General features: G+C 47.0%; 1 protein-coding gene across 1 annotated transcript in view; it reads right to left on the bottom strand.

Annotated features, from left to right (window-relative positions):
- POLR3B (RNA polymerase III subunit B) overlaps window positions 1-25,797 on the bottom strand; it is a 144,588-nt gene that overhangs the window by 90,896 nt on the left and 27,895 nt on the right. Inside the window, exons 10-16 of the mRNA XM_069763464.1 lie at window positions 23,415-23,537; window positions 21,804-21,923; window positions 20,690-20,824; window positions 13,069-13,230; window positions 12,195-12,395; window positions 11,905-12,067; window positions 9,867-10,020 (exon numbers count right to left, since the gene is read on the bottom strand). Of these exons, the coding sequence (XP_069619565.1) occupies window positions 9,867-10,020; window positions 11,905-12,067; window positions 12,195-12,395; window positions 13,069-13,230; window positions 20,690-20,824; window positions 21,804-21,923; window positions 23,415-23,537 (1,058 nt within the window). The remainder of the gene's footprint in view (window positions 1-9,866; window positions 10,021-11,904; window positions 12,068-12,194; window positions 12,396-13,068; window positions 13,231-20,689; window positions 20,825-21,803; window positions 21,924-23,414; window positions 23,538-25,797) is intronic.

The following is a 25,797-nucleotide window of genomic DNA, read 5'->3' on the forward strand; positions in this document are numbered from 1 at the left end:
AGACCAGAGAATACTGGTCATGCACCTTTAAGACCAGAGAATACTGGTCCTGCACCTTTAAGACCAGAGAATACTGGTCATGCACCTTTAAGACCAGAGAATACTGGTCCTGCACCTTTAAGACCAGAGAATACTGGTCCTGCACCTTTAAGACCAGAGAATACTGGTCATGCACCTTTAAGACCAGAGAATACTGGTCATGCACCTTTAAGACCAGGAAATACTCGTCATGTGCCTTTAAGACCAGGTACTTCCTTACCCGGGTACTGATGTAGAGTCGATGTTCCCCTTTAATGCAAAAATACTGTCACCCCAGTGTGAGCTGGCCGGGTGGACCAAGATGGCCACCGGGAGCTGCAGAGTTGATAAAATCTCGCAGAGAGTGAGAAGCGCCAATTTGGGGGGCGGAGCCACAGACATGATGTTGAATAGGCCCAAGCCGGCGCCTAAATTTCTGTAGCCGGCGGGCGACACCAGCGGGGCGTTCCAGGCAAGACTTCCAGGATGCGGCCTACAAATCGGCCGAAGCCGGGGACTAAATTTTTGCAGCCATCCAGAGCGTTACCTCAGAGAGGTGGGCCACAGGGAAGTGGCTTGGGCTGCCTGTCAGCATGTGGATATCCCTCTGAAGATGGATCCACTCACCATCGGTGCGTGTCCCGGCATGGAGCCGCCGCAGATGTGGGTTTCAGCGCTGTTCTGTGCAGCGTGGACGGTGCAGGGATAAGCCTCAATCCATCATCCGTTTGTTAGGGAGGTGGAGAGGACCCGTCCGCCTCCTTGTGCCATCCGCTTTCACAGTGGTGGGACAGTGGGGGCTGCTCGGACGCCATAGAGAGGGGCCTCTGTACAGCCACGGAGCTCAGTCCGGGTGGACAGGGCCAGTTGTCCGGCATTAGGCCTGGCTCCAGGAGAGGATATATGGAGGCGACACTCCATGTGGTCGTCTATTGATGGTGTGGGGAGATCGGGACCATGAAAAGAACCGTCGCCCCTGAAGTGAGCTCAGGCATGGCTTCCCACGTCGCAGGAGAGGGTACGGGGAGGTATACTCGCTGTGCTCGCCTGTTGATGGTTCGGGGGAGATCGGAACCTTGAAAGGAACCGTCGCCCCCTTCACTCCGTTAATTAAAAAATAAAAATTTACAGAAAAAAAAACGTTGGGGTCTGAAACAGACCCATGTGCCTCCTACAGACACTAAGCAAGAACTGGCTAGAAAAGAGCCAGCAGGAGGTGTATACTGCAGGGGAGGAGCTGAGAGCCAGCAGGAGGTGTATACTGCAGGGGAGGAGCTGAGAGCCAGCAGGGGGGTGTATACTGCAGGGGAGGAGCTGAGAGCCAGCAGGAGGGTGTATACTGCAGGGGAGGAGCTGAGAGCCAGCAGGAGGTGTATACTGCAGGGGAGGAGCTGAGAGCCAGCAGGAGGGTGTATACTGCAGGGGAGGAGCTGAGAGCCAGCAGGAGGCTGTATACTGCAGGGGAGGAGCTGAGAGCCAGCAGGAGGTGTATACTGCAGGGGAGGAGCTGAGAGCCAGCAGGAGGCTGTATACTGCAGGGGAGGAGCTGAGAGCCAGCAGGGGGGTGTATACTGCAGGGGAGGAGCTGAGAGCCAGCAGGAGGGTGTATACTGCAGGGGAGGAGCCGAGAGCCAGCAGGAGGTGTATACTGCAGGGGAGGAGCTGAGAGCCGGCAGGAGGGTGTATACTGCAGGGGAGGAGCCGAGAGCCAGCAGGAGGGTGTATACTGCAGGGGAGGAGCCGAGAGCCAGCAGGAGGGTGTATACTGCAGGGGAGGAGCCGAGAGCCAGCAGGAGGGAGTATACTGCAGGGGAGGAGCCGAGAGCCAGCAGGAGGGTGTATACTGCAGGGGAGGAGCCGAGAGCCAGCAGGAGGGTATATACTGCAGGGGAGGAGCTGAGAGCCAGCAGGAGGGTATATACTGCAGGGGAGGAGCTGAGAGCCAGCAGGAGGGTGTATACTGCTGAGGAGGAGCTGAGAGCCAGCAGGAGGGAGTATACTGCAGGGGAGGAGCTGAGAGCCAGCAGGAGGGTGTATACTGCAGGGGAGGAGCTGAGAGCCAGCAGGAGGGTATATACTGCAGGGGAGGAGCTGAGAGCCAGCAGGAGGGTGTATACTGCAGAGGAGGAGCTGAGAGCCAGCAGGAGGGTGTATACTGCAGGGGAGGAGCCGAGAGCCAGCAGGAGGTGTATACTGCAGGGGAGGAGCCGAGAGCCAGCAGGAGGGAGTATACTGCAGGGGAGGAGCCGAGAGCCAGCAGGAGGGTGTATACTGCAGGGGAGGAGCTGAGAGCCAGCAGGAGGGAGTATACTGCAGGGGAGGAGCCGAGAGCCAGCAGGAGGGTGTATACTGCAGGGGAGGAGCCGAGAGCCAGCAGGAGGGTGTATACTGCAGGGGAGGAGCCGAGAGCCAGCAGGAGGGTGTATACTGCAGGGGAGGAGCTGAGAGCCAGCAGGAGGGTATATACTGCAGGGGAGGAGCCGGGAGCCAGCAGGAGAGTGTATACTGCAGAGGAGGAGCTGAGAGCCAGCAGGAGGTGTATACTGCAGGGGAGGAGCTAACTTTTTTTGTATCACTTAGTGTCAGCCTCCTATTGGCAGCAGCATACACCCACGGTCTGTGTCCCCCAATGAGGCGAAGGAGAAATTACATATTTATGGAAACTGACAGGTTCTCTTTAACCCCTTTCTGCCATTAGACGTACTATTCCGTCCATGTGGGGTGGGCTTTACTTCCCACGGACGGAATAGTACGTCATAGGCGATCGGCCGCGCTCACGGGGGGAGCGCAGCCGATCGCGGCCGGGTGTCAGCTGCTTATCGCAGCTGACATCCGGCACTATGTGCCAGGAGCGGTCACGGACCGCCCCCGGCACATTAACCCCCGGCACACCGCGATCAAACATGATCGCGATGTGCCGGCGGTGCAGGGAAGCATCGCGCAGGGAGGGGGCTCCTTGCGGGCTTCCCTGAGACCCCCGCAGCAACGCGATGTGATCGCGTTGCTCCGGGGGTCTCCTACCTTCCTCCCTGCAGAAAGTCCCGGATCCAAGATGGCCGCGGATCCGGGTCCTGCAGGGAGGGAGGTGGCTTACCAAGTGCCTGCTCAGAGCAGGCACTTGGTAACGCTGCACTGCTCTCAGACAGATCGGTGATCTGTCAGAGTGTTGTGCAAACTGACAGATCGGTGATCTGTCAGAGTGTTGTGCAAACTGGCAGATCACCGATCTGTATTGTCCCCCCCTGGGACAAAGTAAAAAAGTTAAAAAATTTTTTTTACAAGTGTGTAAAGAAAAAAAAAAATCCTAAATAATGAAAAAAAAATAAAAATATTATTCCCATAAATACATTTCTTTATCTAAATAAAAAAAACAAACAATAAAAGTACACATATTTAGTATCGCCGTGTCCGTAACGACCCGACCTATAAAACTGTCCCACTAGTTAACCCCTTCAGTAAACACCGTAAGGAAAAAAAAAAAAAAAAACGAGACAAAAAACAATGCTTTATTATCATACCGCCGAACAAAAAGTGGAATAACACGCGATCAAAAGGACAGATATAAATAACCATGGTACCGCTGAAAGCGTCATCTTGTCCCACAAAAAACGAGCCGCCATACAGCAACATCAGCAAAAAAATAAAAAAGTTATAGTCCTGAGAATAAAGCGATGCAAAAATAATTATTTTTTCTATAAAATAGTTTTTATCGTATAAAAGCGCCAAAACATAAAAAAATTGATATAAATGAGATGTTGCTGTAATCGTACTGACCCGAAGAATAAAACTGCTTTATCAATTTTACCAAACGCGAAACGGTATAAACGCCTCCCCCAAAAGAAATTCATGAATAGGTGGTTTTTGGTAATTCTGCCTCACAAAAATCGGAATAAAAAGCGATCAAAAAATGTCACGTGCCCGAAAATGTTACCAATAAAAACGTCAACTCGTCCCGCAAAAAACAAGACCTCACATGATTCTGTGGACTCAAATATGGAAAAATTATAGCTCTCAAAATGTGGTAACGCAAAAAATATTTTTTGCAATAAAAAGCGTCTTTCAGTGTGTGACGGCTGCCAATCATAAAAATCCGCTAAAAAACCCGCTATAAAAGTAAATCAAACCCCCCTTCATCACCCCCTTAGTTAGGGAAAAATAAAAAAAATTAAAAAAATGTATTTATTTCCATTTTCCCATTAGGGTTAGGGCTAGGGCTAGGGTTAGGGCTAGGGTTAGGGCTAGGGTTAGGGCTAGGGTTAGGGCTACGGTTAGGGCTAGGGTTAGGGCTAGGGTTAGGGCTAGGGTTAGGGCTAGGGTTAGGGCTAGGGTTAGGGCTAGGGTTAGGGCTAGGGTTACGGCTACAGTTAGGGTTAAGGCTACAGTTAGGGTTGGGGCTAAAGTTAGGGTTAGGGTTTGGATTACATTTACAGTTGGGAATAGGGTTGGGATTAGGGTTAGGGGTGTGTCTGGGTTAGAGGTGTGGTTAGGGTTACCGTTGGGAATAGGGTTAGGGGTGTGTTTGGATTAGGGTTTCAGTTATAATTGGGGGGTTTCCACTGTTTAGGCACATCAGGGGCTCTCCAAACACGACATGGCGTCCGATCTCAATTCCAGCCAATTCTGCGTTGAAAAAGTAAAACAGTGCTCCTTCCCTTCCGAGCTCTCCCGTGTGTCCAAACAGGAGTTTACCCCAACATATGGGGTATCAGCGTACTCAGGACAAATTGGACAACAACTTTTGGGGTCCAATTTCTCCTGTTACCCTTGGGAAAATACAAAACTGGGGGCTAAAAAATAATTTTGGGGGGATTTTTTTTTTTTATTTTCACGGCTCTGCGTTAGAAACTGTAGTGAAACACTTGGGGGCTCAAAGTTCTCACAACACTTCTAGATAAGTTCATTGGGGGGTCTAGTTTCCAATATGGGGTCACTTGTGGGGGGATTCTACTGTTTAGGTACATTAGGGGCTCTGCAAACGCAATGTGACACCTGCAGACCATTCCATCTAAGTCTGCATTCCAAATGGAGCTCCTTCCCTTCCGAGCCCTACCATGCGCCCAAACGGTGGTTCCCCCCACATATGGGGTATCAGCGCAGTCAGGACAAATTGCACAACAACTTTTGGGGTCCAATTTCTCCTGTTACCCTTGGGAAAATACACAACTGGGGACTAAAAAATAATTTTTCTGGGAAAAAATTTTTGTTTTATTTTTACGGCTCTGCATTATAAACTTCTGTGAAGCTCTTGGTGGGTCAAAGTGCTCACCACACATCTAGATAAGTTCCTTAGGGGGTCTACTTTCCAAAATGGTGTCACTTGTGGGGGGTTTCAATGTTTAGGCACATCAGTGGCTCTTCAAACGCAACATGGCGTCCCATCTCAATTCCTGTCAATTTTGCATTGAAAAGTCAAACGGCGCTCCTTCCCTTTCGAGCTCTCCCATGCGCCCAAACAGTGGTTTACCCCCACATATGGGGTATCAGAGTACTCAGGACAAATTGTGCAACAACTTTTTGGTTCCAATTTCTTCTCTTACCATTGGGAAAATAAAAAATTGGGGGCGAAAAGATAATTTTTGTGAAAAAAAATGATTTTTTATTTTTACGGTTCTGCATTATAAACTTTTGTGAAGCACTTGGTGGGTCAAAGTGCTCACCACACCTCTAAATAAGTTCCTTAGGGGGTCTACTTTCCAAAATGGTGTCACTTGTGGGGGGTTTCAATGTTTAGGCACATCAGGGGCTCTCCAAACGCAACATGGCGTCCCATCTCAATTCCAGTCAATTTTGCATTAAAAAGTCAAATGGCGCTCCTTCGCTTCCAAGATCTGTCATGCGCCCAAACAGTGGTTTACCTCCACTTATGGGTTATCGGCGTACTCAGGACAAATTGTACAACAAGGTTTGGGGTCCATTTTCTCCTGTAACCCTTGGTAAAATAAAACAAATTGGAGCTGAAGTAAATTTTTTGTGAAAAAAAGTTAAATGTTAATTTTTATTTAAACATTCCAAAAATTCCTGTGAAACACCTGAAGGGTTAATAAACTTCCTGAATGTGGTTTTGAGCACCTTGAGGGGTGCAGTTTTTAGAATGGTGTCACACTTGGGTATTTTCTATCATATAGACCCTTCAAAATGACTTCAAATGAGATGTGGTCCCTAAAATAAAATGGTGTTGTAAAAATGAGAAATTGCTGGTCAACTTTTAACCCTTATAACTCCCTAACAAAAAAAAATGTTGGTTCCAAAATTGTGCTGATGTAAAGTAGACATGTGGGAAATGTTACTTATTAAGTATTTTGTGTGACATATCTCTGTGATTTAATTGCATAAAAATTCAAATTTGGAAAATTGCGAAATTTTCAAAATTTTCGCCATATTTCCGTTTTTTTCACAAATAAACGCAGGTAATATCAAAGAAATTTTACCACTATCATGAAGTACAATATGTCACAAGAAAATGTCAGAATCACCGGGATCCGTTGAAGCGTTCCGGAGTTATAACCTCATAAATGGACAGTGGTCAGAATTGTAAAAATTGACCCGGTCCATAACATGCAAACCACCCTTGGTGGTAAAGGGGTTAAAGGGATTTCGGAAGTTGGAGAACATCTGAAATGGATGACCCACATCCCTGGTTTCCTCTATTATGACCGGCCATTAATGGGAGAGTATGGACCACAGTCGTGTGCAGGGTCCTCACATACAAAGGTTACAAAAAGCTGGCGGGGCTGGTATCTACTATAGACTTACATGTTGTGGGCCGAACACCAACCAGTCCATAAACCTCCTGCAAACGGCAGCAGACCAGAGACAAGTATGAAGCCCCGTGGTCCGTGTGCATTACCAGCACCACCATTAGTTATTAATTATAGGGGATAGTTTGGGGCAGGAGAGGGACTGCTGGTTCTAGTGTCTAATTAGACTCAATATGGCCAAAGAAAGCCCTGATTAGTTTAGAAATTGGTACCCACCATTGTTACTGGACACATGAAGTCCTCACATCCATGATACCCACACACATTAATAAAAGTGGGAAAGCCTTGTCCTTGTGAACCCTACACCTGACTTGAGCCCTCCACCTCTTGGTTGCCCAATGTTTTTGCATCTCTAGGGTTCTTTTCAGTCAGTACACCAGCGCCCCAAAATACTAAAGCTGGGGTGGATGACGGAGCCCCTGTGGTGGCCATAACTGCGGCAGCCATGGGGCAATCCTCCATAACATCAGTCCCCTGAGGTGGTGTAGGATGTACGGACCCACTCACACTACAGTCAGCGGTGCTTTCATGTCTTTACACAAGGCTTCCATCTGAATCCCTGATATTCTGAATTGGGCTACCTGAAATCATAGACACCTCCAAAAGGTAAAGCAAAAGGAACCGAAGATTTGTACTTTGTACTTTTGCCTTTGCTCAACTCATGAGTGCAATGCCAAATTCAGATCCAGAGAATAAAGATGAAATGAAGTGGCACTCACCCGATCTTGCTGAATGAAAAGTGTCCAAGAGGACGACGGCCGTTTCGCGCCTGCGCGCTTCACCTGGACCCGTTGAAGCGCGCAGGCGCGAAACGGCCGTCGTCCTCTTGCCTCCCCTCGCACCTTTCCTTCTACCAAGCCGCCTCTCCTTTAGATGTCTGTGAGTATGCACTCTGAATAAAGGACACTTTTCATTCAGCAAGATCGGGTGAGTGCTACTTCATTTCATCTTTATTCTCTGGATCTTCATTGCTTTTTTGTTGAGCACCACCCGCCTGCTATTGATTACTGCGCGCCGCAGTGGTTCTGAATTGAGTCTCTATTTTTCCAGCGCTGTTTAAAGTTCATTTAGGCGAACTCCACGTTACATCATAGTTGTGGAGGAAAACACTTGGTGCCATTCTATCTTCATTTTTACAATGCCAAATTCAGTGTGAATAGGCCCTTACATTAGGAGTCTTAATATGCGTTTTACTTGCCCTTTCTCCATACTACAGGTTTTGAGTGGATTTTATATATAAAAGAACAAAACAAACCTTATTCCCCAGCAATCTATGTGCAAAATAATTTTTTTGGGCACTGGCAAAAAGGAATATGAGGCCTCCAGGGATGTCATTGGCCAACTACAGATTGGCAGCTCCTATTCCCAGGTGTCTACGGGCCACCGGCACCAGATCCGTTCTGTAGAAGACTCGGGGGACCTCAGCTGTCAGACAGTATTGGGGCATGCAGGACACCCGACAACACAGGGGCGGCCATATTGTGGAGCGCTGGCAGGTGACAGGCATTATGCGTGTAGTTTGGCTACTGGCCAGTGACTGCTTCTATTGATAGAAAATGGCTCTATTAAGCGTAATAAACATGTATCTGCTGTCTGTGGGACCGATCGGCCTCTGCCAGGTGCACCCGGCTGCCTTAGGACCCTTCATTTTCCCAATACAGGAGCGATACATTTTCCAGTTGAGCGATCCCTTGCAGAACGAGCTGCTCCAAAGAAATATTCGCTCTATTTAAAAATCACATTTGCAAACTGTACCAATAGTTAATGGTCGTTCTCATGCATATGTATCAGAGCGGAGTGTGTCTACATGTGTCTATGTAGCAGAGCGGAGTGTGTCTACATGTGCCTATGTAGCAGAGCTGTGTGTGCCTACATGTGCCTATGAGGCAGAGCTGTGTCTATATGTGCCTATGTAGCAGAGCTATGTCTATATGTGCATATGTAGCAGAGCTGTGTCTATATGTGCATATGTAGCAGAGCTGTGTCTATATGTGCATATGTAGCAGAGCACTGTCTATATGGGGCTATGAAGCCGAGCTGTGTCTGTATGTGCATATGTAGCAGAGCTGTGTCTATATGTGCATATGTAGCAGAGCTGTGTCCATATGTGCATATGTAGCAGAGCTGTGTCTATATGTGCATATGTAGCAGAGCACTGTCTATATGGGGCTATGAAGCCGAGCTGTGTCTGTATGTGCATATGTAGCAGAGCTGTGTGTATAATACACACTGCAGAGAAACACTAACAATCTATTACCTCCATATTCTACTCTATACATTAAAATTAGCGATAATGAGTGACCCTTCCACTTTACACCGCCAGGGAAATTTTACTTAACAGGAAAAATGTTGTTACTAAACCTGGGATGCGTATTATGGTAAGGTGAGGCTTACAGTCTGAAATATACAGTAATATATACACAGACTTTTTTTGTGTTTGTTTGTTTGTTTTTTATAAGCGATTCAGACTGCTTTTAGCTAAAATAAAAAACACAAAAACCCCTAAAGTAGCAACACTCGCCCCTCAACCAGTCTCCCCATAGGTCTCACGGTGACACTTATCAGATCCCTACTTTTTTCATCTTCCTGATCCAGGCTTAACGCAATGTAAATGAGAGCAAGTGCAGGCTCAGCCAATCACAGCCACAGCAGGGACCCTCCTCAGTCAGTGATTGGCTAAGCAGGAATTGCGCAAAAAATGTTGTAACTTTCGGTGTTTTTACGCTAGTTCCCCCAACTTTTTGAAAAGCGGGCACAGCTTACCAGAGAAGGGGGCATTGCGGAGCGCGGACAAAATACTAATCATAATTTACATCACGAAAGTAGCATAAATTAGGAGAGAAATGTAATCCAGCCCCTGCCTAAAGTAATATTTACGGTGGCGCACGGCTGCTGTGAAACGCAATTAATCATTTATGCATTTGGTACTTTTTACTCCAACGCACTCCATCAAGACTGGAGTTCAAAACACCAGTCGGAGGCCAAAATGTGTGAACTCGGCCAAAGGTACACGTCTGTAGTAACATGCGTACCTCAGAGAAGGACGCAAAATATTTCACTGTGTGGCCATACTTTAGGTCTAAAAATTACCTGCAGAGCCGGCCTCCATCAGAGGAGATGTACACGCATCTGTCCGACAAGTTGGTGGAGATGGACACAAATTCGTTGATGTAGCCCGCTCTTCTCATTAATCGGAACGTGTTCACCAACTTCTGGTGCTCGCGAATAACACCAAGAATGTTTCCTTAAGATGGAAAATAAATTATAATTTTCTATAGGACATAAATAGGATATAGACAGTAAACTCAGGCAGCAGTCGAAAAAAAGAGTCATAAATAGTTAGGTTGTAATAGCCCATTGCAGATACGTTTCGGTTCATGGTGTAAACCTTTCTTACTATGAACTGAAGCGTTGTCACAATGGGCTATTAAAACCTAACTATTTTTCACTTTTTAGAGTGCTGCCTCCATTTAGGACCATATATTCGAAGGTTTGGTTGCCTATGACACTTGGCAGGCAATCTCAATTTATGCAATGACTCGGTTCAAAATAGCACAGCCCTTCTCCTGGAGAGGTACTGTAATAGGAAAGAGGCCTGTTAAAGGCCCTGGAGAAACCTCCCCCCACACGCTTCCCCATAAAAAGCCCCGGAGAATCTCCTTGTAAAAGGTCTTCGAGAACCCCCAACCTGTAAAAGGTCCTGGAGAACACCCTCTGTAAAAGGTCCTGGAGAATTCCCCTCCCGCAGTAATAAGCCCAGGAGAATTTAGCCCCGGTATAAGGCCCAGGAGAATTTAGCCCCGGTAAAAGGCCGAGGAGAATTTAGCCCCGGTAAAAGGCCCAGGAGAATTTAGCCCCGGTAAAAGGCCCAGGAGAATTTAGCCCCGGTAAAAGGCCGAGGAGAATTTAGCCCCGGTAAAAGGCCCAGGAGAATTTAGCCCCGGTAAAAGGCCCAGGAGAATTTAGCCCCGGTAAAAGGCTGAGAATTCCCCCCCCCAGTAAAGGGCCGAGGAGAACTCCCCCCCAGTAAAACCGTAAAAGGCCGAGGAGAATTCCCCCCCCCTCAGTAAAAGGCCGAGGAGAATTCCCCCCTCCCAAAAGGCCGAGGAGAATTCCCCCCCCGGTAAAAGGACCCGAAGAAATCCCCCCCAGTAAAAGGCCCAGGAGAATTCCCCCCCCCTCAGTAAAAGGCCGAGGAGAATTCCCCCCTCCCAAAAGGCCGAGGAGAATTCCCCCCCCCCCCCCCCCCGGTAAAAGGACCCGAAGAAATCCCCCCCAGTAAAAGGCCCAGGAGAATTCCCCCCCCCTCAGTAAAAGGCCGAGGAGAATTCCCCCCTCCCAAAAGGCCGAGGAGAATTCCCCCCCCCCCTCCCCCTCCCCCCCGGTAAAAGGCCTTGAAGAAACACCCCCCCCCCCCCCCGGTGAAAGGCCGAGGAGAATTTCCCCCCCCCCCCCCCCTACCCGCCCGTTAAAGGCCCAGGAGAATCCCCCCCCCCCCAGTAAAAAGGCCAGGAGAATTGCCCCCCCCCCCCGTAAAAGGCTGAGGAGAATCGCCCCCCCCCCCCGTAAAAGGCCGAGGAGAATCCCCCCCACCCCCCGAGTAAATGGCCGAGAATGCCGCCCCCCCCACCCCCGTAAAAGGCAGAGGAGAATCCACCCCCCCACCCCCGAGCAAAAGGCCGAGAATTCCCCCCCCCCCCCCCCCCCGAGTAAAAGGCCCAGGAGAATCCACCCCCACCCCCTTGAAAAGGCCCAGGAGAATTCCCCCTGTTACTTAATTATGTTCCGGTACTCCTGACTCTGCCCCTATTTGATATTTTCGCAGAGAGAAAGTAAAAGTTTGCTATAAGCGTGTATACAATTAGAATTAGGCCGGGGGGGGGGGGGGGACTTTGCAGGACCCAGGTCCAGCAGCGGCCCCCCAGAGTCCTGCCAACCTCCTCCTTGACATTGTGCAGGTACAGAGCCAGGCCTTTTAATCAGTGGAGGCAGCAGCGATGCTAGAAAACAGTAGGCGGTTCGGAGGACTCTAGTCTGGAGGCCATGGACTACTCATGTTGCTGCTGGATCAAGGTCCTGGGAATCTTTTTGGTCTACTCTACATGGGTCGAATTAAGATGTAAATTACCATTGAGGAACACGATAAAGATATTCGAGTAGGCCAGTTCTTCACCACACAGCAGATTGACATCTTCCACTCCAAGATTACCGGCCAATTTAATGATAGGCCCGTCCTCCATGTCTGTTGTGATATGCGTCATCAGAGCAAGGTTCTTCACAAGACCGCAAGCCTTAAACACAAAATAAAAGGAGAACATGTCTGAAGTGAGTAGATGCTGAACAGCCCAATACTGCTGTCATAGGACTACAACCCCCAGCATGGCTAACAGTTATTTTCAATCTTCAGCATATGTTTACCTCTCCTTCAGGAGTATCGGATGGGCACAGCATACCCCACTGCGAAGGCTGTAGGGATCGAGGACCGCTGACTTTTCTCGTCTTTTCAAACTGGGACGATATTCTCGTCATCATTCCCAAGGCGGATATGAAGGACAATCGCGAGAGTACCTGCGTCACACCCTGACGGTCCATTTTAAATCTCTTCAAAGACCAATTTCCCTAAATAGAAAGAAACAAGGTTAACAAACCTGTGACAATCCAGTGTGGCCAATAAGGTCAAAGGGTGACTTATGTTTTATGCCAAGAAACTTTAAACCCCCTGAAAGGTCTCTGGTCAAGTGTCCACATCGGTAGTCTGAGGTCACCAGATCAGAGCCCCGAGAATCTCCTCTTACCTGTCAGCATCCCTGGCTCCTCCTTGGTTAATCGGCCAGGCTCAACAATGCTCATGTCAGGCCAAACCTACTGCTTAGGATGCTGGTAAGTAGTAGAAAGACTGAAAGATTCTGGCCTGGTGGTCACAGACTACAGACATGGTCACTGGGCCAAGGAAAAAAAAACACAGCTTAGAGCATATCTGGTGGTGGGGAGAATTATTCTGGGGGGTTCAGGCAGCTGCCATAACCTCATAAAAAGGTCATCGCTTCCTAAAAGTTAAGGAGCCCAAAAAAGTATAACCTTGATGTATAGGGAATAGAAGGCTAAGAGAGTAAATCATTGAGGACCTGACTGTAGGAGAAGTCTCTGTACGGCAACATACCGGGTACTTGACCATAACTGGTCTGTAAGTGTCAAGTAAAAGGTTGAGTATAACGTTTACCTGGTCTGTAAAGATCCTGAAATGGTCAGGGAAAGTTAAGTGCTAGGTCTCTTTACCGTCCCCTCCGCTTACCGTAGAGATGGCATTAACCATGCCATTGGTGATCTGGTCTTGGCGCATGTGTTTGACCACGTCGAACTGTGCGGCTCTTTGCTTTGGGATGACTTGGTCGGCAATCTTCTTCATCTCCGAGTTAAACTTTTTGAACAAGTCTTCGAATAAGAGAGAGAGCAGCTGTGATGTAAAAAGATTAAAAAAAAAGTACCATAAGCCATCAGTACCGGGGAGCCCCAAAATCTGATTTAAAGATTTAGTCCCTGGAGAGAGGAGCAGAGAATAGAAGTTAGGCAGAGGTGAAACTCAGCTGATCATCTACACCAATTTGTGTTACCAGTGTGGGGGTGGGTACCTGTTAAGATCAGACATAGATCTCCTCGAGTATCTGCATCCAGAGTGGATTCTAAATAAAAGGGGGTGTTACCAGTGTGAGACATGTAGATCAGGAGAGCAGAGAGTCAATCATTACATGTCTCACACTGGTAACGCCCTCTTTTATTTAAAATAAGCTCTGGAGGCAGATTATCAGGATGATCACACTGGTAATGCCCGCTTTTATTTAAAATAAGCTCTGGAGGCAGATTCTCAGGAAGATCACACTGGTAATGCCCTCTTTTATTTAAAATAAGCTCTGGAGGCAGATTCTCAGGAAGATCACACTGGTAACGCCCTCTTTTATTTAAAATAAGCTCTGGAGGCAGATTCTCAGGAAGATAACACTGGTAATGCCCACTTTTATTTAAAATAGGCTCTGGAGGCAGATTCTCAGGAAGGTCACACTGGTAACGCCCGCTTTTATTTAAAATAGGCTCTGGAGGCAGATTCTCAGGAAGGTCACACTGGTAACGCCCTCTTTTATTTAAAATAAGCTCTGGAGGCAGATTCTCAGGAAGGTCACACTGGTAATGCCCGCTTTTATTTGAAATAAGCTCTGGAGGCAGATTCTCAGGAAGGTCACACTGGTAACGCCCGCTTTTATTTGAAATAAGCTCTGGAGGCAGATTCTCAGGAAGGTCACACTGGTAACGCCCTCTTTTATTTAAAATAAGCTCTGGAGGCAGATTCTCAGGAAGGTCACACTGGTAACGCCCTCTTTTATTTAAAATAAGCTCTGGAGGCAGATTCTCAGGAAGGTCACACTGGTAACGCCCGCTTTTATTTAAAATAAGCTCTGGAGGCAGATTCTCAGGAAGGTCACACTGGTAACGCCCGCTTTTATTTAAAATAAGCTCTGGAGGCAGATTCTCAGGAAGATCTACGTCCGGCCCATAGATCCTAAAAGCTAATTTACATATTACGAACAAAATGTGGATTTCTTTGGAATAAGACATCGGATCACAGATATCAAGGTATCATTTTATTCAACTTCCTGCAACCAGCATGTCCGTACAGACGGCTTACGAGGGTGGATCCTAATTGTTAATTTCCCTTTAAGAAGCAACACAGTGACCTTTCTGGCACTTCAAAGGTTAACAGTGGTAAAATTTTTCAATTTGCATTCATCAAAAGAGACTTTACAGTTTACAAGACGCCAATAATAAAAAAAAAAAATAAAAAAAAGGAGGGAGGTTAGAAAATATGAAAGAATTTAAGCCGCAGCAACAGTTTCACCAATTAGCTTAATGTCAGAGAATTCTAATTAGGCGCCTTGAGATTGCCATTTAGCGCTCCAGCTTTTAGAGTGCCAAATTCTCCTTTTCACACAAACCGGTTTGCGAAATTAAAGACATTAGGCGGCCTTAATTATATTATCAGAACAGCTGGGATTAAGGCAATCTCTGAAGTCAATGCGCTGGTCTTTTGTCACGAGGAAGAAATCCCTTGCCGTGCAAGGTGGTGGATTTCGAGGCCTGCTCCATATCTCGTCCTCGCAAAGCAAGCTGCAATAGACAGAGAAAAATACGGCGAGACAAAAGAGACCGGGGAAACGCTTCACAAATAATGAACGCGTTAAGAAGGGGGAGACGCAAGGTGAAAAGATTAAGTCTCCAATCGGTAGGTCTTGCTAACACCTCCGCTGGCGAAGGGCCTACCCCAATCCTCTGGTGACAAAAAAAAGAAAACCGGTTCGGCTTATGGGTCCACATCTGTTATCTAAAGCTGGAGCCCGTCTCATACTTCTATTTCCCATGGGGTGTGAAATTAGCAGAAAAATCACATCATTCCGTATTCTTTCCTTTCTTTGGAGACACAATACAGTGTTACGCACGCCATTGTTGGAAGAGACGTCTCTTCCGGTGATCTGAACACATTGAGGACGGTTTGTTTGCCCTCCTTTTCTTTGCAACAGTATGAACTGAACATTTCACTGGAGAAGCAGCTCAAAATAAAGATTAAAAAAAAATAAAAATAAATAAATAATGTTTCTGAAATCACTGCCAGGTTCAGATTAAATAGAAAGAATGAGGAATTTGTGCAGGAAAACTTTCGAAAATAAACACGAAAAAAAGATGATCGAGTCGATCCCAAAGATGTAAAAAATAAAAAAAAAAATATAAAAAAAAAATAAAATAAAATGCAAGTTATTTATTTAAATTTTGCAAAAAATAAAATTGACATTTATATAGACAGTAGTGGAGATTTATCAAAACCGGAGCAAAGAAAAAGCGCTCATACACTGGCTGTAATTCCTAGAAACATGGCCACCAACGTTCACTGCGCTAGCGGCCGGACGTGTACATCTTAAGGTACCGTCACACTTAGCGACGCTGCAGCGATACCGACAACGATCCGGATCGCTGCAGCGTCGCTGTTTGGTCGCTGGAGAGCTGTCACACAGACCGCTCTCCAGCGACCAACGATCCCGAGGTCCCCGGTAACCAGGGTAAACATCGGGTAACTAAGCGCAGGGCCGCGCTTAGTAACCCGATGTTTACCCTGGTTACCATCCTAAAAGTAAAAAAACAAACGCTACATACTTACCTACCGCTGTCTGTCCTCGGCGCTCTGCTTCTCTGGTCTGGCTGTGAGCACAGCGGCCGGAAAGCAGAGCAGTGACGTCACCGCTCTGCTTTCCGGCTGCCCGGCGCTCACAGTGAGTGCAGAGAAGCAGAGCGCCGAGGACAGACAGCGGTAGGTAAGTATGTAGCGTTTGTTTTTTTACTTTTAGGATGGTAACCAGGGTAAACATCGGGTTACTAAGCGCGGCCCTGCGCTTAGTTACCCGATGTTTACCCTGGTTACCGGGGACCTCGGGATCGTTGGTCGCTGGAGAGCTGTCTGTGTGACAGCTCTCCAGCGACCAAACAGCGACGCTGCAGCGATCCGGATCGTTGTCGGTATCGCTGCAGCGTCGCTAAGTGTGACGGTACCTTTACTGTGACCGTTCTGCTTGTTGAGCCATGTTTCCGCACAACGTGGCACATAATGCACTTGCACAATGGGCGGATACTCTGCCAGCGCCCAGCACACAGCGGTTATAAAAAGATATTGGTCAGGCACGGGCATACGCAGTTGAAAATAGCAAACCAGATGTGAGCATGTATGGCAAAGAAGCTCAACGTCAATCCATTAACCCCGAAATATCACTGTTATTTAAGAGGCAGTGATTTAAAAAGGTGAGATTTACAAATATGGACCGATTCCTATGAATCCTATGAATATATTTTGTATATTCCAATTTAGTTTGGAGTGACCCCCCCCCCCATGCCGGGCTCCTGCTCCAAGCATAAACTATAAGGGCAAATGTATTGGGCAGACATTTTACTCATTGAATTCAAGTTATTCATTCAGTCCTCTTGCCCCCAGTGTATAACATCCGACCCCTCGCCCTCCTCTCGTTGTATCCAATCCGATCCCTCGTCCTACTCCCGTTGTATAACATCCGTCCCCTCCCCCTAACTCCGTGTATAGCATCCGGCCCCTTGGTATATGAAATTGGACCCCCCACCACACCCCAATGCATAACATTGGGCCCCTCCCTGGTGTTAACATCTGATCCCTCACCCTACCCCGTGTATAACATTTGATTCCTCGTCCTACCCTCCCGTGTATAACATTTGATTCCTCGTCCTTCCCTCCCGTGTATAACGTTTGATCCCTCGCCCTACCCCCGTGTATAACATTTGATCCCTCGCCCTACCCTCCCGTCTATAACATCTGATCCCTCACCCTACCCCAGTGTATAACATTTGATCCCTCGCCCTACCCCCGTGTATAACATTTGATCCCTCGCCCTACCCCCCCCGAGTATAACATTTGATCCCTCATCCTACCTCGGTGTATAACATTTGGCCTCTTGCGACCCCTGGTGTATATCATCTGGCCCCCTCGGTACATAACATCGGACTCTCACGCCCCTACTCTGTGTATAACATCCAGCCCTTTGCACCCATTGTATAACATCAGGCCCCTCCATGTCATCTGCTTTTATGTGACAGAATGGCCGGTGGTGAGGAGCTCACTGATATTAACGTGTAATAAAAGTCACCAGGTAACAAGTTTGTCCATGATATTTCTTCTCTCCTAAATCCTCCCCCGTCACCTCTGAGTGATATTATTAAGGAGCCGAAGGAACCGCAGCAACTCAGCCTCGAAGTGGAGACACCCGTAACGTTACAGAGTGGGGTGCCGATCGCTGAAGAGCAGAAGGCAGAAAAGTCCAGACCTTCTCTGGTATTAACATCAGCACAAACACTTTGCCTCCGCAAGAAGCTTCATGGCCGAGCAGCTGCATGCAGCCTTACATCACCAAACACAATGCCGAATATCGGACGGAGTGGTGTAAAGCCGCCATCACTGGACTCTGGAGCAGAGGCAATGTGTTTTGTGCCTGTGACAGATCACACTTCTCTGGGGTCTTATGGATGAGTCTGGGTGGCTAGGACTACATATAGTATTGAACCACATAACAGGGCGCAATGCATACAATTGATACACTTCATTAAGGCCGCAAACAACCAGGCATGTTGAAATCCAACATGCCAACCCTTTACATTAGGAGGTCTGCTGGCCCTGTCAACATGCCCAACCCTTGCATTAGGAGGTCTGCTGGTCCTGTCAAAGTATGTTTTAGGTCATTTGTAAAAAAAATAAATAAAAATATATATATCAGCACAATCAGACCAATCAGCGACGGGCACAGTGTTAGATGTCATAATGGTTGCCTCGACCAATCAGCGACGGGCACAGTCTGCCGCGAATTCTGGAATCATCATTGTCCATATACTACGGGGACATGCATATTATACTACGGGGACATGCATATTATACTACGGGGACATGTATATTCTAGAACAGAGGTCCCCAACTCCAGTCCTCAAGGCCCACCAACAGGTCATGTTTTCAGGATTTCCTTAGTCTTGCCCAGGTAATAATTGCATCACCTGTGCAATGCAAAGGAAATCCTGAAAACATGACCTGTTGGTGGGCCTTGAGGACTGGAGTTGGGGACCTCTGTTCTAGAATACCCGATGCGTTAGAATCGGGCCACAATCTAATTATATATATATATATGTGTGTGTGTGTGTGTGTGTGTGTGTGTGTGTGTGTGTGTGTGTGTGTGTGTGTGTGTGTGTGTGTGTATATACATACATATATACACCGTAGATACTCGAGGGTGAGGGGGAGAGGGCGCTGAGGCATACTTACCTAGTCCCGGCGGTCCTGACGCTCCCTCTGCCCGTCACACGGTCTTCGGTGCTGCAGCTCTTCCCCTGTTCAGCGGTCACGTGGGACCGCTGATTAGAGAAATGAATATGCGGCTCCACCTCCCATAGGGGTGGAGCCGCATATTCATTTCTCTAATCAGCGGTCTCACGTGAGCGCTGATAGAGGAAGAGGCTGCGGCACCGAAGACCGTGTGACGGGCAGAGGGAGCGTCAGGACCGCCGGGACTAGGTGAGTATGTAATATTCACCTGTCCGCGTTCCAGCCGCCGGGTGCCGCTCCATCTTCCCGGCACCGCTCTGTCTTAGCGTCCTCTTGCTCTGACTGTTCAGGTCAGAGGGCGCGATGACGCATATAGTGTGCGCGCCGCCCTCTGCCTGATCAGTCATTGCGGAGAGACACCGGGACGAGACGCCAGGAGCTGCAAGCAAGAAAGGCGAGTATGGCATTTTTTTTTTTTATTGCAGCAGCAATGGCACAACTTTATATGGCAGAGCTATGGGGCAATAATGAACGGCGCAGAGTACTATATGGCAGCTATGGGGCAATAATGAACGGCGCAGAGTACTATATGGCATAGCTATGGGGCAATAATGAACGGCGCAGAGCACTATATGGCATAGCTATGGGGCAATAATGAACGGCGCAGAGCACTATATGGCACAGCTATGGGGCAATAATGAACGGCGCAGAGCACTATATGGCATAGCTATGGGGCAATAATGAACGGTGCAGAGCACTATATGGCACAGCTATGGGGAAATAATGAACGGTGCAGAGCACTATATGGCACAGCTATGGGGCAATAATGAACGGTGTAGAGCACTATATGGCAGAGCTATGGGGCAATAATGAACGGCGCAGAGCACTACATGGCAGAGCTATGGGGCAATAATGAACGGCGCAGAGTACTATATGGCAGAGCTATGGGGCAATAATGAACGGTGCAGAGCACTATATGGCACAGCTATGGGGCAATAATGAACGGCACAGAGCACTATATGGCACAGCTATGGGGCAATAATGAACGGTGCAGAGCACTATATGGCACAGCTATGGGGCAATAATGAACGGCGCAGAGTAATATATGGCAGCTATGGGGTAATAATGAACGGTGCAGAGCACTATATGGCACAGCTATGGGACAATAATGAACGGTGCAGAGTAATATATGGCAGCTATGGGGCAATAATGAACGGTGCAGAGCACTATATGGCACAGCTATGGGGCAATAATGAACGGCGCAGAGTAATATATGGCAGCTATGGGGCAATAATGAACGGTGCAGAGCACTATATGGCACAGCTATGGGGCAATAATGAACGGTGCAGAGCAATATATGGCAGCTATGGGGCAATAATGAACGGCGCAGAGCACTATATGGCACAGCTATGGGACAATAATAAACGGTGCAGAGCACTATATGGCAGCTATGGGGCAATAATGAACGGTGCAGAGCACTATATGGCACAGCTATGGGACAATATTGAATGGTGCAGAGCACTATATGGTAGCTATGGGGCAATAATGAACGGTGCAGAGCACTATATGGCACAGCTATGGGGCAATAATGAACGGTGCAGAGCGCTATATGGCACAGCTTTCTATGGTACATCTATGGGGAAATAATGAACGGTGCAGAGCACTATATGGCACAGCTATGGGGCAATATTGAACAGTATGGAGCATCTATTTTTATTTTTGAAATTCACCGGTAGCTGCTGCATTTTCCACCCTAGGCTTATACTCGAGTCAATAAGTTTTCCCAGTTTTTTGTGGCAAAATTAGGGGGGTTGGCTTATACTCGAGTATATACGGTATATATATATATATATATATATATATATATATATATATATATATATATATATATATATATATATCTAGATCTATATATTTATTTATTTAGTAAGGGTGCTCATGGCTAAAAAGTTTGGGAAACACTAGGTTAATTTTACTAGCCATTTATTGTATTTTATCTGTCTTGCACCATTTATTTCTATGCCCTGAACTATAGAACGGACTCTACCTGTCCTGCCAGCTCCAACCTCTTGTTCCCATAATAATCTCGATCGTCGACCTTATTTTCGCCTTGAGCCAAGATAACTCTCCGGACCATCACCGCCGTGTAGATGCACTTGGCCCTGAAGTTGAATTCCTTCACCTATGGAATAAAAGAACACGACTAAAGTTATACCGTAGCTCCATTGCCAAAATTCACAAGCTTTACATTAAACCCACAAAATCCAAAAGTACAACCCAGATAGTTTTCCTTTAATATATCTATGGGGCTGTGCGCAGAGGCTCTATCTAGCACCCGCGGCTCCATATTACATAGCTGTGGGCACACTGTGTGCCGATATATATGGCTTCATATTACCTATATATTCTCCCATAGAAGAAATGGTTATGGAAAGAGAACATTTGAGTAATATGGAACGTGGCACCATTTTTTTCTGCCTGATCAAAAAAGATTATGACCCCAAAAAAACCTCATGCAAAGACCTAAAAACAGATTATGGCGCCAAGCCTTCTGTGTTGACTTAGGAGCCGCCGGCTTTCAGTCATAGAGGCGTGCCTGGAGCGGCTACATCACCACACGACTGTAAGCAACCCCCGAGTATGTTGATTGACAGCTCGTTCTGCAGCACATCTATTTAAAGCTAGATGTCCATCAAAAGTTGGGGCCATGCTTGACTCTACAGCTCACAATGCTGTGAGGGGTGACTGTAGCGGCTCCATGCACACCTCTAAGACTGAAAGCCGGCGGCTCCTGGGAGAAATACAGTTTACTTTCTTCTGGTAGCCATGCTCTCGGTAAGTTGGACAAACAGCATTATCCTCAGATTAAAGATATTATGTTACTCCTAGCCACACTATAGGGGATAACTTACTGACCATTGGGGGTCACGGGCAGTACTCTACCATCTCCAGCAGTCCCATAGACCATGAATTGTGCAGCGGTGAGCATGCCCGATCTCCACAGAGCCCTGTTCTCTAGATCGCTGGGAGGGGGATCCGACCCAGTGATCCACTGAATAGAGGATAACTTACCATCTTAAACCAGAAAATAACCAAAAGAGGTAAAATTGACAGAACCATAAGATAGTACGCTAACCATCAGTCAGTATTGGGTTACGTACCGGCACATGAGCCAGTATGGTCGACGCCAGAAGCTCTCGAGCTTCATCCACTCGGGACTTTTTGGGTCCTCCTCCCCACATCCTCTGCCTTCTCACTTTAATACCAATATACTTTAAAGCCTGTAATAAAAGGGGAAAAGACATTGGTCATTGCAGGGGCAAAATATTGCCTCCTCCATTAAACAAAAAGTCCAGCTGTGTTTGCATTAATTGCATCTGTGCTCCTGACTTTACATTCTTAAAGGGAAAAAAAATGGAAGCCATGTTGCTCTAGATTTAAAGGGATCGTTCCGCTTGGACAAACTTTCTTCAAACAAAGGACTGTCGGTAGATACATGTATCTGCAGAATTAAGTCCTTAAAGGGGTTGTCCACTTTATATTTAGTTTAACAGGAGTATTGTGTGGTCTGTGTGAGAGGAAGTACTAACAAGATGGAAAATCCCTTTAAAGGGGTTGTCCACTACTCTGACAACCCCTTTGCTATCAATAGGTTTCCCTCTTATACAATAAGAACACCCATAATAACCTCCGATGCCGGCGCCGTTCCAGCGGTGTTGGCACAGACTTTCCCGGAGATTGCATGACACTTATGTCACACCATCCCTGTGGCCAATATCACGCGATTCCTAGGAGAGCCACTGCCGACACCGCTGGAACCTCGGCAGCACTGAAGGAGAGTATAGGTGTCATTTTTTTTTCAAGGGGAAAACATAGGGATTCAGAGTGAGTTAACCAAGTAATTGCCAAACCCTTTAAAAGAAGCGCTCTTCTTCCCTGGCTAATTAGGAATCCAACATCAATATCCAAGCCATCATATAATAATAATAATAATCTTTATTTTTATATAGCGCTAACATATTCCGCAGCGCCTTACAGTTTGCACACATTATCATTACTGTCCCCGATGGGGCTCACAATCTAGAATCCCTATCAGTATGTCTTTGGAATGTGGGAGGAAACCGGAGTGCCCGGAGGAAACCCACGCAAACACGGAGAGAACATACAAACTCTTTGCAGATGTTGTCCTAGGTGGGATTAGAACCCAGGACCCCAGCGCAAATGGCATAAGGACACTGTCAGTCCTAATGGGACACCCCTTAGATAGAAGTTTGTTGATTTTTTTTTGGGTAGGGCCCGTAGGGGGTTTACAGTTTTTTAATATTTTTACAGCGTCAAACAGGACATTTCAAGAGTCCAGAAAACTGTGGGGGAAAACAGAATTGCAGAAATCAAAAACTTGGTCAAAGACAAATTGTCAAAAAAGAAATGAAATCATTCAAAGTCAAATGTCTCAAAACACAAATTTCTGCATCTTTAAAAAAAAATGCTATAACTGGAAACACATGTAGTATTTTCAGGCTATTCAACCGGGTCACATCAAAAGCGTAAAAAAAATAAAAACAATAAAACTTTATTTAGTGTTAAGCCCAACGTAAAAGCCTTGTAATTGAGCTTCTCTCTCTCTCTACCTTGTTAGGCTTTGTATTGCGGGCTGCATACCAACAGCACAAAGAGAAATAAAGAAGTAAATATTAAAAAAAAAAAAAAAAAATCAAACATAACATACATAAAAAAAAAAAAAATAATAATAATAAAAAAAAAAATCCCACCTGCAGCTGGGTGAAGATCTGAGCTTTCTGGCACTCCTCCAAGCTTGGCCCAAAAGCCGCCATCACGTGCTCCTCTGTTCCGATCATTTGGACAATTTCTTGGTCACTTTCGACACCCATCGCCTATCGGATTAAAAAAATGAAAATGTATAGTTTTGTGGGGTTTTTTTTTTTTTTTTGGGGGGGGGGGGGGGTTATCATTTAGTGACATTTGCTTATGTGAATGCCGCGCCGCTTGATGGAATCATTTTCAGGCACTCGTTTGACTGCTGTAAGACCCCGGTCATCTGGCGGAGTCGGCAGCACAATAGTGGAAGCCATTAAAAGCGATTTGCTATCAGTTTTAGTGCGGGAGGTTAAATACTACGGCATGTGAACATAAGTGTGGTAGTAAAAAATAAACAAAAGAAAAAAAAATAAAAAATTTGGGGGGACGTTCACCAGAACCTGGCGGACATCTTTGGGATTTTGCCTGTTGTTGGGGGAGGTGATTGCACCAAATATTAGGTACAGAAATGAATGATGTGGCCGATAAAGCTTGGCTGATGACGCGATTCTAGAGGGGGTGCCATGTTTGGGTGCCCCCATTCCCATATTCATCCTCAACAAACCTACACAACGCAATGACAAAACTGTACCTCCCTGCTTCCATTCAAATCCCGCATTACGAGCAAGTGTAGTATTAACGGGTGGCAATTTACTGGTGTCCCTGACGGATAAACTCTCTTTGTTACCCATAGCAACCAGAGTTTGGGCCTAAAATTCAGTGGGCCTAATTTAACCAAACTACCACTGTAAAACTGTCTGTTTCCCCCTGCAACCAATCAGAACTCAGCTTTCATTTTCTCACAGCAGCTTAGGAAATGACACCCAAGCTCCGATTGGTTGCTAGGAGCAATACACAGTCTTACTGTTAGGCTGTGTGCACACGTTCAGTATTTTTTGCGCTTTTTGTGATTAAAAAAACGCATACATTAAAGCATCCTATTATTAGTATGCAATCCGTAATTTTTGTACACATGTTGCGTTTTTTTTTCCGCGGTGGAATCGCATTCTGGAAAAAAAACAGGATTTTTGGTTGCTTACCGTAAAATCTGTTTCTTGGAGCCTCCATTGGGGGACACAGGAACCATGGGTGTATGCTGCTGCCACTAGGAGGCTGACACTATGCAAATAAAAAAATTAGCTCCTCCTCTGCAGTGTACACCCCACCGACTGGCATTAAACTCTTCAGTTAGTGAGAAAGCAGTAGGAGAAAGAACAAGGTTGAAAAACCATAACCACAAACTTGAGAACTGTAAACGTGAGAACAGTCAGAGAACATATAACAAAAACATTGGGAGGGTGCTGTGTCCCCCAATGGAGGCTCCAAGAAACAGATTTTACGGTAAGCAACCAAAAATCCTGTTTTCTTTATCGCCTCTCATTGGGGGACACAGGAACCATGGGACGTCCCAAAGCAGTCCCAAGGGCGGGAAAACAGACTTCCATCAGGTCAGAGGACTCACCACTGCCGCCTGCAGGATCCTTCTGCCTAGGCTGGCGTCCGCCGATGCGTAGGTATGGACCTTGTAAAATTTGGCGAACGTGTGGATGGAAGACCAAGTTGCCGCTTTGCAAAGCTGTAGGGCGGAAGCCCTGTGGTGCACCGCCCAGGAGGCGCCGACTGCCCGGGTAGAGTGAGCCTTAATCCCAGGAGGGGGCACTCTGTTCTTGACCCGGTAAGCCTCCAAAATTGCCGTTCTGATCCAGCGAGCAATAGTCGCTTTAGAAGCCGGCTGGCCTCTGCGCGTGCCATCAGGAATGACGAAAAATGAATCCGTCTTCCGGAAAGAGGATGTTCTATCCAGATAAATCCTCACTGCCCAGACTAGGTCCAGCTTGTTCAACGATCGCTCCAGAGGATGAGTCGGAGCTGGACAAAAGGAAGGTAGAACGATGTCCTCGTTGAGGTGGAAGGTGGAAACCACCTTAGGAAGAAAAGAAGGTGGAGGTCGGAAGACCACCTTGTCCTGGTGAATGACCAAAAACGGAGGGCGGCAAGACAGTGCCGCCAGCTCGGAAACGCGGCGAATGGACGTGATGGCCACAAGAAAGGCCACCTTCCAAGATAAAACTGATAGAGGAATCTCCCTAAGAGGTTCAAAGGGAGAAACCTTCAGAACGTCCAGTACCAGGTTTAGGTCCCATGCCTCCACAGGGGCCCTGTACGGCGGGACGGCGTGGGCTACCCCCTGAAAGAAGGTCTTAACCTGTGGCCGAGAGGCCAAGGTCTTCTGAAAGAGGATGGAAAGCGCAGAGACCTGACCCTTCAGGGAACTAAGAGCCAGGCCCGAATCCAGTCCTGCCTGAAGGAAGGCCAAAAGAGAAGGCAGGGAAAAAA

The sequence above is a fragment of the Ranitomeya imitator genome, chromosome 4, assembly GCF_032444005.1.
Source record: "Ranitomeya imitator isolate aRanImi1 chromosome 4, aRanImi1.pri, whole genome shotgun sequence".
In the NCBI taxonomy this organism is placed as follows: Eukaryota; Metazoa; Chordata; class Amphibia; order Anura; family Dendrobatidae; genus Ranitomeya; species Ranitomeya imitator.